Source organism: Tachysurus fulvidraco, chromosome 5 (assembly GCF_022655615.1).
Source record: "Tachysurus fulvidraco isolate hzauxx_2018 chromosome 5, HZAU_PFXX_2.0, whole genome shotgun sequence".
NCBI classification, from domain to species: domain Eukaryota; kingdom Metazoa; phylum Chordata; class Actinopteri; order Siluriformes; family Bagridae; genus Tachysurus; species Tachysurus fulvidraco.
This window is the reverse complement of record NC_062522.1, coordinates 29,226,712-29,239,752: the sequence shown is the minus strand read 5'-3', so window position 1 is coordinate 29,239,752 and position 13,041 is coordinate 29,226,712. Positions and strand designations below refer to the sequence as shown.

At 37.7% G+C, this 13,041-nt stretch overlaps 1 protein-coding gene across 2 annotated transcripts; it reads right to left on the bottom strand.

The window, feature by feature from the left end:
- Positions 1-3,305: 3,305 nt before the first annotated feature.
- Positions 3,306-12,738, bottom strand: lyl1 (LYL1 basic helix-loop-helix family member). Of its 2 annotated transcripts, none has more exons than XM_027133503.2 (4): positions 12,130-12,738; positions 9,251-10,098; positions 6,853-6,947; positions 3,306-4,794 (listed from the first exon to the last, which is right to left on the bottom strand). In XM_027133503.2, exons 2-4 carry the CDS (start codon positions 9,799-9,801, stop codon positions 4,202-4,204), a joined length of 1,239 nt encoding a protein of 412 aa, XP_026989304.1. In that variant the 5' UTR covers positions 9,802-10,098; positions 12,130-12,738; the 3' UTR covers positions 3,306-4,201. The 2 variants fall into 2 exon arrangements, with proteins under 2 accessions (XP_026989304.1, XP_026989305.1); XM_027133504.2 differs by having other exon boundaries at positions 9,251-10,035.
- Positions 12,739-13,041: the final 303 nt, after the last annotated feature.

The following is a 13,041-nucleotide window of genomic DNA, read 5'->3' as shown; positions in this document are numbered from 1 at the left end:
TTTAGTGTGCTGTAATGTGTATGTATATGTGACAATGAACAATAAAGTATATGTGACAATAAATTGGTAATAGGCTTCTTACCAATTTATGAGATAGGCACTGTGGGTAGTCTAGGAAACATTTTAGGTTTAAACTTGGATGGCAAAAAAAAACAAAAAAAAAAAAAACACGCTAATTACAAAGATTTATGTTTTTCAAGATGGTGGTCATACTGGAAAATATTGTATGACTATAGGGTCGCTGTGGATGAGTTTAGAGATTACAACCCTTACAATGTACCTTATTTACTGCTATGCTTTGTGTTACACTGAAACAGTCCAAGTTCAGTGGTCGGCTGCTTTAAAACACTGAATGTTAGAATGCCGAAAAATTCCCAGAAGCTTTTTGGCTAATTTACAGTGTTTGGGATGCAAGGTATTAAACACAAACAGCTGACCCTTTGACTTTGTTTTCCAGCTCTGTTTGACTGTGTTTTTCCAGTGTTGTGATAGACATATGTGTGTGTGTGTAGATCTTTTTGGCATGTGACCCTGGGCAGAGGAAGTGCTCCGTGTCATCAGGGATGTCGTAACTGCGGTAACCACAGCAGGACTGATGAAATATAGCAGGTGGCCCAGCACTGTGCCAGCAAAGAGGGTGTGGTGCCCACAATGCTTTGCTCCCAAGCACGGAGGGCACCACCAGGGAGGTTTATCTCTGTGGTACAGACCACTCTGTCTGCCTCACTCTAGCCCCCCTATCAGAGTCTAGAGACGAAGGTGTACATGCTGTCCACATTTCTTACATAACGACTAAGATTAAATGACAACATCCCATCTACAACGATGCTCAGGATGAGAAACGGAGGCTGTGGCTCTTTTGCGGCCTGTGTTAAACACTTATGCAAGTTTCCCTTCCTTGTGGGATGTGGTGTGTGTTGTCAGAGAAACCGCTTGGTGGTGATTTTCATTTTACTTTTTTTTTTTTCTTTTTTTCCGTAAGCTCCTTCCCATGATCTGTGTCAGGAAGTGGGCTGGCTGCTGATGAGAGAGCACCAACTGAACAACGTTTCCTGGACACCTGATAGAGGAGAAGAAAGGGCAGTATGGAGCACTAGTATAGTCACCAGCATAGTCGTGTTACTTCTGCTGACCTTCCAAGGTACCTGACCACAGCTGTGACTCCAGGCAGCCATATGAAAAAGTACACAGCCTCAAATGCTGATTTTTATTTTCAGTGGTGTCCTATTCTCCCACCACTGTTATGGATGAACTATGTCCGGTTCCAGGACGCTGTCAAATGTTTTCCCCTGACTCCTTTTCATGCTTAAGTTGCTAATTTCCCTATTTTGTTAAATTGGCAGTTTACACCAATAAACCTTTCAACTAGTGGCTCAGTTCCCATATCTGATCTTCCAGACACAATATCATGCTTGAGAAAGATATATAGTTATATAGTTATTAGTCATATTAAAATAAGCAGTTGTATAAGCATGATTTCTATAGTTAAAGAACTGTAAGCAACACAAAATCTCCTTATAAATGAATCCAGAAAAGAATCCAGTATCTAGCAATATCTAGCATTTCTGCTATTTCCAACTCCGGATTCAGTAGAGTCTGAATACGCATCTGGTTCATTACTCTGTTAAATTACTGGCTTGCATTGCTGATCTTTCACTGAACTTACTAAGAGGAAGTGGATAGAGATGTGGCTCTGAAAGCTCTGTTCTACTCAGTGTTTTTCATGACTAACTTCCTCTGCCATGATGCAAGGATTTTATTCAGAATGTACAAAATAAACTACGAGACAATACAAATAATTGCAGGATGAATATGTTTGGCGTTACCATGTTGTGTTAGCAAAGTGTTAGTATATATAAAAAAAAAGACAGACTCCCTTCATGGTAGTCTTGTACTGTACCCATGAGTGTGAACTGACTTTTTCTACCTTCAAATCATTTCATCCTATCAACATTTGGCCTGATATCTTTAGTACCCGCCTCACCTGTAAGAAATATATTATTGTTAATGTTTAACCCCCTAAACGCCCTAGACACTTCACTAACAAATATAAGCTAGGCTTCCAAACAATCTTACAAACTTAAAGAATTAAATTATCAAGAGGCCAGAAAGCACCAAAATAAATTCCATTGGTTTCGCTTTAAAAAAAAAGAAAAAAAAAAAAGAATTATAACTAAAAGACCTCGACTCATGATAGTAAAATATGTGTAGTAAATCAGTCAGGAGACAACGAAACACTGATAATATCAAGAAATGAAAGTCGATGGCTATCGTTGTGAGATATTTTGGAAATCATAAACCACGTATGCAGCTCTCGACAGGCAGCCATCTTAGATGGCCTATGACCTATGATCAGTATAAATCATCAATAATTCTAGATTCTGAGCTAAATCATTCTTTAAAAAATAATTATATATAAAAATTCATTTATAAATGATATTTGTATTATTTGGAAGAATTTAAGTTAAATACCTTTAATTTGGGGTATTTTTTTTATAAACAGTTGTAGTTCTTTTATTTCAATAGTTTTCTGGTAGAAATTTTCAAAAAATTAATATTGACCTGTTTAATTTCTGCAAACTCACAGAGTCTTAAAACTCACGCACCCTTTTTATTTAATGAAAATGTCATCTTAATCGTCTAGTAGCATTACTTTGTGGTAGATATTAGCTAGTTCAATCCAGTCCAAAGTCCAGAAAAGCAAGAAGCTGATTTAGTCGAACATAGAGCATGTTAACGCTGTGATACGTAACATAAAAAAGCATACACATGCACACAGTAAACAATGCAATATTCTATTTTACAAATTTGGACAAATTGTAGACCTTAATATATGTAATCAATATTTTGTTTACTCCTGAAATGTGTTCCAAACACAGGATTTACTAAGAAATAAAAGAAATCACTTATTCACAATAAATAGCACTTCTACATGATTTAAATAAACATCTGAAGCTTAACAGCAATTCTTTACACTTCTTAAATGTTTTCAAGCTGAATATTTTCATCTGTAAGACATTCTTTGCAAAGGCGAAACTCTAAGCAGATACCATGAAATAGCAGAAAAATTTGCAATGATGATACCAGGAATTTCACACGTCTTATGTTCCAGTAGTTTTTCACTGGTTTAAAATTCTTACCTCTAGATGCTAATTTTGCTAATAGTGAAATATTGATCGATGGCGCTATCTAGTCTTTTTCAAAATGTTCCACGGGAATATAAACATAGTGTAATAACCATACTTCTGACATGATTAAACTTACATTTAACTTCTGCCAGAAGAGTAGAGACGAGTATGCCAGAATAGGTTTTTCACTTTTTTATTTTTTCGGTTTCAATTTTTACAGAAAAAGCGCTAGCCGTAGCCACAACGATCCTCCGACCAGTCCTAGCTACAGTAGAAACAGTCACTAACTGACCTAACTTTTAATGTTATTATCAGTATTAAAGATTCGCTTAACTTTGGTAACGAGGAAGATGTTTGTCTTTGCTGTGGCTCCAGAGATGGAAATTCAAGAGTATTTGAGATTCTGACAAAGGTGACTTGACACAAAGGTCACAAGGCAACGTAACACATTCAGATAAAACTGCTAATAAACCAATTCCACATCCATAAGCTCACTGACCTCCATGAGTAAAGGTCAATTTTACCAATCTGGTGCCTCGGAGGTGGTAAGTGCACTACAGTTACACCCCTTTGCTATAAAGGCTTGACATAGACCTTTTGTAGATCTTTCCACAAGCCTGATTATTCTTCATGTTTATCTTCTGCTACTTAGACACACCATTTCTATTCGTTCCTGCTGTCTGTGATACACAATAGCACAAAGGTCTCCGAATACACAGCTTGTTTATTTTTTCTTGTCTTCATACTTCAAAGTGCCACAACAATGTGTGTGAACCAAACGTGTTTACCTCAGATGCTAATAATTAATCTGTACACAATAAAACATCTAAAATATTAAAATGTCAAAATTTAAACTGTTATGGTGGGAATTAACCACTAAATTTAAACATAATAATAATAATAATAATAACAATAATAATAATAATAATAATAATAATAATAATAATAATTGACTATTCCACAAACAAGCACACACACAAGCACACACAGAAGCGCATATATATATTTGACTAGTCCGTTCCTCTTTTTGTCAGTTTGTGCGCCAGCGTTTAAACATGATGTCACAGGAGATGTCATCGGTGGTATCCAGAAGCCATAACAGTCTGTATCTGTTCCTTCATTTTTTCCATCATCCCTTCGCTAACGCTCGTCTTAACAATCCCTGAATTCTGTGAGCCTAAATTTTCCTCACTGTCCGTGTCGCCATAGCAACTGGAGCCGGGCGATGCGGTCAAAGCGATGACTGAATCAGTGGAGTCTCTGTTACGGTGGGAAGTGACTAAGGTCAGGCGAACAGCAGGAAGTGGAGGAGTGATCTGAGACGGTGAGGTGCTGTCTGAGGGACACGCTGAGCGAAGGACATGGCTGCAGTCTTTGTGGCCATTGCCCATCGTTTCATTTGCCCCTTTCGTCTTGCTCTTGTCCTCCTCTGTGCTGTCCGTTAGGCTGCATGTGTCGCTGTCGTTAGACTGGTCATTCAATAGCTTCACCAGAAAGTTGATGTACTTCATCGCGAGCCGCAGGATCTCGTTCTTGCTTAGCTTCTTGTCTGGTGGATGTGTAGGGATGAGTTTCCGGAGCTCTGAGAAAGCACCGTTCACGTTCTGCTGACGCCAACGCTCACGGCTATTGGTGAAAACACGCCTGGCCAGCTTCTGAGGAGGACCTGAAAGAGAACCACAAACATGAACATATGTCCCATGACAGCAATGAACAGACATACAGTACATGGTATACAGAAACATGAAATATATAGTAAAGCTGTTCTAGGTGATGATCAAGTCATGATCAATCCATAATACACTCGAGCGAGTGGTCTAAAGTTTCAAAAATAAAAAGACAAGAATAGACAGGAAGTTTGGAATCAATAATAGTTTACACCACATTATTTTTATTGTGCCGTCAATAATGATATGGATTTTGTGATTTTATGTATTGCTTGATTCTAATAGTTCCATTGTGAACATATTGGCAGATTTTAGCCTCCTATTTAAATATCATGACCTGCAGTCATTATATACAGGCTACGTCTTCAGCAGCGATAACGGGAGTGAATGTGAAACTGTTCATGTGGAGGGAACGACCATTTCACTGATTCTGATTTTAAACTGAAACTTTTGTTTATGAGGAAGTCTGTGCTGATTCATGGAAATATTTTAATATTTTAAGAACCTAGCCATGCTCCTTTCAGTCATGGATGATCATCAACACTTCCTTCTTATTTCATATGGACATTAAATGGCAGTTATTTAAATACACTTACAGTAAGTTGCACTGAATTAAAGATATTCAGTTTCAGGATGATAAAATAACCCCTCTTCTGCAGTGTGTGATGTGCCACAGAGCCGGTGTACAGATAAGGAGGCAATTATATGCCTGAGAGTCGGTTGTTTGGAGAACAAAACTAAACTGAGCTGATACACCCTAATTCTTTAATATGATAGCAAAATCTGTAGGAATCCTAATGAGCATTTGATTAACACTCTCCTTGATTAACAGTCTCCTGAACTCTTTTTTCCAGAGGTACAAAAATGGAATTTATGTCTGTTTTGGGGTTTCCATATTCAGCATTGGAGATTTTTAACATTTACATTTACATTAACGGCATTGCGCAGATGCCCTTTTCCAGAGCGACGTACAAAAGTGCTTTGCTATCAGTGAATATATTAACGCTGGTTCACTAGGTTACAGACGGATTCCATCAACCTAAAACTCTTTTTTAAAAAACATACACATAAAACAAACAGAGAAAATAAGTGCTACTTTAAGTGTTTCAGGAAGAGGTACTGTACTGTAGGTCTTGAGCTGTCATGTGACTCAACGGTTCAGTCCACCACCTCGTGCCAGAACAGAAGAGTCTTGCTGTATACAGGAACTACCTCTGACCCTGAGAGATGGTGGTGCTTAATGACTCTTATGAAAGTAGACACCCAGGGATTTAAGAATGTGTATTGTATTTGTAATTCTTTTCATAAGCATTTACGTACGTACCTAGCATACTAGAAGAAATATCTTCAATGAAAATTTCCAGAAAAACACAAATGCATATTTTTTTGTTTTAAGAAACGTTCAAAGAAAATTCTTCGAAGTAAACAGTGATATCGAAGCTATTTCTGTTCTCTGAGATGCCCCAGGAGTTTGTTCACAAGCATCTAAAGTTTTAAGGTGTTATCTTCAATCACTAAGAGTCCTGACTCATTTTATATCAGACTTGCAGCAATAAAACCGTTTGTTTAAACTGACTGAAAATATCCTGTAAGTAGTTGAATGGAAAACCTGATAAAAAAAAATGGTTAATTTTAACCATTGATGACAACATGAATGTTAACTAGAGCGAAATGTTTTACAATCTGAAAAAGAATCGATGAACCCCGTCAGTACAAAACTCAATTTCAATTTTAATTTCAAATATTTTTACAAACTGTTTAAAATATCAGGTATGTAAAGCTGTACAATAACGGTTTAGCTATTTATTAGTAGCCAGAGAGTTAAAAAAAACAGTTCTATGTATGGAAGGTTTATCAATTTTTTTTTTTTTGTACTTAAATTCGCATTTGAAATTAGTTGACATGGTTTATAGTGAAAATAGTGTTGTGTCTCATGACAATGACACAATAAAACAAGGATAGTTATGCTATGTTATGTTATGTTATGTTATGTTATGATATTTCTGAAACCCTGTTGTTCCCCAGATTAGAAAGACTTGTAGAATGCTTTAACTTACAATCAGTTAGATCCAATTCAAAGTGGCTTGATGGTCTTCTTTTAACACGGTTGTTGCCGAAGAAACCATAACTACCGGATGGACTAAGGAAAGAGCTGCAAGAGAGAAAACCAAAAAAAAGATGTAAATTAACAAAAAAAAAGCAATAAATAAATAAATAAATAAATAAATAAATAAATAAATAAATAAATAAATTTCATTTGAAAAACCATCCATATTTGTTCTTTGTGATATTTTAATCTTTAGAAACAGAAACAAAAACATTTGTGACCAAATGACTCAGTTGAACCACCGTTTCATGGAAAACAAGTGAAAAAAATCCATAAAAAGCAGTTATCGGTGCTTTGATGAGTTTCTGTGTGACTTCCTGTGTTTTGATCGAGCTGATGTGACCAGTCAAGACCTGACTTCATTACATCAGTACAGTGAATGATTGAGACAGTCGATGTAGCTCTTTAGCTCGGTCCAGACACAATTCACGCTGCCTCTCTTAAATTAGTAGCTTTTCTACATAGCTGTTTTCCTTGAAGTGTTTTAAGGAACTGGACCTCATTAGAAACAGTCAGTCACTAAGGATATACAGATCATATGCATAGGTTTTGTCTTCTATACCTTAAACATCTTCAAACGTCTTGCAGGGCTTGTTCACATATTATGCATATGTATGTAGATGTTCACTTGGACTATCGATGAAAATTTTTACCTTCCCGCTTAAAATTATATTCATTTTTTTTGCAAAGAAACAGGAACTTTTACATGACGGTCTTCCGGCCTGCACACTACTCTTGCATAATATAGGAACCGTATAATAGGATTTCAGTATTTACAAAACAGAATATGTAAAATGTGTAGCATGGCACTGCGAGGGAACAAAAGAAGGCGGACAGATGCTTGTCTTGTGCAATATGTCATGGGTTGCAGTTGCATGTCGCCCCAATTTCCCAAAAGCATTGTAAGCATAAAGAGCAAGAGAACATTGTGGTACCGCTATAAACAGCTAATGCTGAATCGACACCGGTTTAATGCCTTGTTTATCGGGCCTTGTGGATCGATAAATAAAGCTTCCTCAATAACTTTTAAGTTGAACTTGATTGAAACCGACGAGCAGAGTGCCTCAGGTTTGTCGCATCAGTACAAGAGAAATTTTTAGTCAACAGCAGACTTTTAAGGTGCTAAACGGTTAAGGAAATACTTCTAGCCATATAAATGTACTAAAATTAAGAGCAGATTGACTAAGCAAATTAAATAATGCTTATTAAATAAAGGTTATCGACTTTCTCTTCATCGAAATATTTCTCTTCTAGGGAAATAATTTGATCATGTGACATTGCATTGCTTAGCAAGCTATTGGCGTATTCGGATATAATAAAGCTATACATACATAAAAAAACTAGAAAATGCTGCATGATATTCTGTTGTTTTTTTTTCACACGAACATAAAAACAGAATGTTATTTGTAGGAAATACTCCTTATACGTATATGTACATTTCATCAGTCATTCATTTGTGACTTTTGGCGGCACAAGACAGGGGACACTTTGGATGGATTAGGTGGCAACTCATCGCAGGAGACAAACACACATATAAGTTCACACACCCATTTATACACTACAGGCAAATTAGAGATGCCAATCAGTGTACGACGCATGTCTTTTGACTCTGGGAGGAAACTTGAGTATTCAGAAAAAAAACACCTTGAAGCACAGAGACTCTATACACAGAAATTTACACCCAAACCTGGAGGTTGATAATGACTCCTAATTATAATAGCTTGTGTAAAAATTAATAATCTTTAACATGTGATAACAGAGGGGGGGACGGTGGCTTAGTGGTTAGCACGTTTGCCTCACACCTCCAGGGTTGGGTGTTCGATTCCCGCCTCCGCCTTGTGTATGTGGAGTTTGCATGTTCTCTCCGTGCCTCGGGGGTTTCCTCCGGGTACTCCGGTTTCCTCCCCCGGTCCAAAGACATGCATGGTAGGTTGACTGGCATCTCTGGAAAATTGTCCATAGTGTGTGAGTGTGTGAGTGAATGAGAGTGTGTGCCCTGTGATGGGTTGGCACTCCATCCAGGGTGTATCCTGCCTTGATGCCCGATGACGCCTGAGATAGGCACAGGCTCCTCGTGACCCGAGATAAGCGGTAGAAAATGAATGAATGAATGAATGAATGAATGAATGAATGAATGTTATAACAGTTCTTATTTCTCTTTATACATGTTATGCTTTTTAACATTTAAAACACGGCTGTGTTTTCTAGAAGCATTGATATTTTTAAAGATAGATCATTTTTGAAGGTAAATTCTTGGCTTATTGACTACATTTGGGTGATGTGATATCATGATGAAAAAAATAAGAGGTGAAATGATGATCTGAAACTATGGCACTGTGAGTGCTTACCTGTTGAGTAAAGGGTGTCCAGGTAGGTATTGGTGAGGCAGTAGACCTCTAGGTGGAGGCACCGAGGCTGTTGGACCCCCTGAGAGGGCAGCTAGCTGTGCCAGTCGGAGTTCTCCAGGTCCGTGTGGCACTGTGGGTATGGGGTGGAGGGCGGTGAGCTGTGTAGCAGGCATAGGGATCGGTGGCAGAGGAGGTTTACTGTGAGCCAGACTGATGACTGGGATGTTAGGGGGCAGTGGAGCAGGAGATGATGAAGGAGGAGAGCAGAGGACGACGGTGGAAGTGGAACTGGATGTGGAAGTAGAAATGGAAGGGATGCTTGTGTTTGGGGGTGAGCTAGCAGGCTCAGCTTTCTCCTCTACATTAGCTGTCTCGGTAATTTGCGATGTAGCCGGACTGCTGGGGTTTGAGCTCATGCCACTCTCTGTACCATTATCCTCATTCGCTGCAGGGCTGCTGGTGCATGGAGAATGAGTGTGTGGAGGAGTTAAAGGGTCAGTCATTGACAGAGCAGGGGATGAAGATACAGTGGGCTCCAACTTCTCCATCATGGTCTTCTTCTTTCTGTCTCAGTCTAGCTACAGAGCTCGGACTCAGTCTCTAAATAGTTAAAGGTCTTCTGTATGGATCAGTGCATGTTGATGACATCTCTCAGAAGCTTTGCTTGTTCTCCCTTGCAATGCCTCAGTCAGGGAATCTGCGATGTTTAGTCTGCAGATCCCTTGTCGGCAGTCACACCAGGGTGCATTTAGTTTTATTGTCAATTCAATTGCCACTCAGGGGGTCTAAACACACGCAAAGATCATCAGAAGCTGCAGAAATATGAGGCTTAAATTGGCATCCATAGCCTAGAGGAGTATAAGAGAATGTTCTTTGGTACCTACCACAAAATCTCCCTTGTAAATATAGTAAAGCTGATACTCTTACAACAATTTTCTGAAATATCTTTACATTTGCATACTTTAATAAACTGAAAAATCACTCAAACATTTGGATGAATTCCTCCTTAATATGCTATAAATAAACTGCTCAAATATTTGTTTTCAGGCCATGATATAAATACAGTACATTGCTAGATCCCAAGACAGTGAAATAAATCTGTTTGTTAATAAGTTTGTTTGTTGAATTTTAAGATAATTTTTCTATATTTCTACATTTAAAGTAGACGTGATTGAGAGTCTAGTCAGCTCGGTTGAAATCTGAATACGTATATCTCATTTGTAATAAAAGAGGAAAAGGTACAGTTAAGATGAGTCAAATATCTCACATCTGTATATATATTTTGGGTTAGGGGAATCAATACAGAGATATCAGCAAAAACGCTCTAAAGCTACTAAGACATACATTGAAACCATAGGACAAATTTGCCGAAATGTTAATCCTTTATGAACACTTCTACAGTTTTTAGTATTTGGGTCTTACATGCATACTTAATCATAACATCAATTTTTTGTCTTGTAGCTAATATGATCCCCATTTCTTCACATCGTTTGCAAATATATTTCATCACTTTGAAAAATCAAGGATAAAGACGAGATATTTAATCTGTCACAAATAAAATAAGGCAGAAAAACGAGTTCAGCGTTAGCCGTAATCACATTTCTATGATGAATGTGTAAATAACTCAACGTGTTATTCATGTTGGTCACTAGTGTAAAATAAAACAATGTGCTCGATGTTTCGGCGAGGATAATAATAATCCGAGGACTGGTGACAGAAAAATTCACCCGGCCTTGAATGATTCATGATTTGCTTTTGCAATCTAGATCCTTCCCTTTTTTCCTCCCTTGTCCTCTTTCTCAGATGCCTACTTCCATTCACCGAGGGTGTTTCCCTTTTCTCATTAACCATATATTTATATATACAGCCTATTTTTGTGGGGTTTTTTTTAAGTTATATATAAAACTGCATATGTCTAAGGAAAGACGGTGTAAAAAATGATGTCATTCAAACTTGAATAAGAAACGTTCAAAGCGTTTACATTAGACACTGGAGCTGCTTTGGAGCATTACTTTACATTCATTGCTAATTACTTTAGAATTATTTGCTGGGGTATAGAATTAAGTCTCTTATGGTATTAATCGTTACGGGTATTTACTGTAATATCATTTAATGTCAAGTCTCTGCTGGTGTTGATGCTTTTCATGGCATATGGATGTGTGTTCAGTTTCAACACTACATTATGTCACGTTTGAACTTTTTCATCGGCGTTGATAAAAAATATATAATATAATAAAAGATACTCATGATAGAAGAATGTCATAATTACAGTAAGTATTCCCCCGGACGTATACAGCGTCAATAATTATTTATTACTGAAGTTCTATTCAGAGTGAAATGAAATTCCTTCTTGTGTATTTAAATGAGTCTGCTTGTGTATATAAATGATTTATAATATAATAATATATAATGTATAACAGTGTGTTATTTGCTACACTTCAAGTACTTATTTCTATTTAGTATTAAATATGGCTGTTATATTATTATTATTATTATTATTATTATTATTATTATTATTATTATTATTATTATTATTATTATTATTATTATGTGCAGACATAAAATATTTAATATTAACACAGATCCAAGTTTATAAGATTAATATGACAAAGCGTGTTTTAATATTAATTTAAAATCATTATTCTCTTGTACACAATACACAGTCCCTAATAAACTGGCAACTCCGCATGTACGTGTCCGTTTATGCGATACATGTGATCACTGCACCATCCAGTTTAAGGTTTTAGCTCGTCACTTGTAAAAATGTGACACTGATATTTCATGAGACATTAAAACAGATCAGTTTTCAGTCGTCAAACAAAATACGACAAAGTCGACTTCCTTAATAGCTGCATTGAGAGTTTCCTTAAGGTACTTACCATGTTTGTGGACAGAATGTTGATCACACCTTCACACTCATGCACGTTGGGGTCTCCACTATTGGTGTGTGTCCTCATGTTCACTAGAGTCTGTCTTCTGGGTGATAAACGCAACGTCCTATTCCATCACGCCTTCCATTCCCTCCTCACTAACTTTCTCTCTCTGTCTCTCTCTCTTTGCTCTCTCTCCCTCTCTCTCTCTCTCTCTCTCTCTCTCTCTCTCTCTCTCTCTCTCTCTCTCTCTCTCTCTCTCTCTCTCTCTCTCTGTCTCGCTCTCTCAGTTTTTGTATGTTCACCTTCCTGTCTTTTAAGCTACAATAGCATGAGAACACTAAAACACTAAAATTAACGACTGGTGTCACATCAGTGACTAGGAACAAATCAACAAATTGGAAAGAAACACAAAACTAGTTAAGGTTCTGTGGGTTCTGTTGTGTTATTGTGTAAATGCAGGTGATGGATTTAGCATCCAGGCACCTTTCTCTTGCTCTCTCTGTCTCTCTCTCTTTCCTTTCTCTTTCTTTCTAATCCCACAGCAGACATACTGTAGTGCTCCAGTTGGTTTCCATTGGATGGGAATGTATTGGACTTTACAGAAAAAAGAGAGAGAGACAGTGAGAGTGATGGGTGGGAGAGAGAGAGAGAGAGAGAGAGAGAGAGAGAGAGAGAGAGAGAGAGAGGGAAGGGAGGGAGAGAGGGAACAGTTTTCCGCTCCCTGCTGGACAGGAGGATGTACTCACACAATATGGTGACTGCTGATAAGAGACTCAAAAACCGCCTGCGGACCTTAGATAAGGAAACATGTCCCCCCACCCCTGTAATACCCCCCAACACACACACACACACACACACACACACACACACACACACACACACACACACACACACACACACACACACACACACACACAC

What these genes read in the sequence shown, in the direction of transcription:
- lyl1 (XM_027133503.2), bottom strand. Translation starts at nt 9,801, where the DNA reads ATGATGGAGAAGTTGGAGCCCACTGTATCTTCATCCCCTGCTCTGTCA. An exon ending in GGACACCCTTTACTCAACAG is followed by an intron (nt 6,948 to 9,250) that starts GTAAGCACTCAC and finishes TCTCTCTTGCAG; the next exon opens with CTCTTTCCTTAGTCCATCCG. An exon ending in TGAATTGGATCTAACTGATT is followed by an intron (nt 4,795 to 6,852) that starts GTAAGTTAAAGC and finishes GTTCTCTTTCAG; the next exon opens with GTCCTCCTCAGAAGCTGGCC.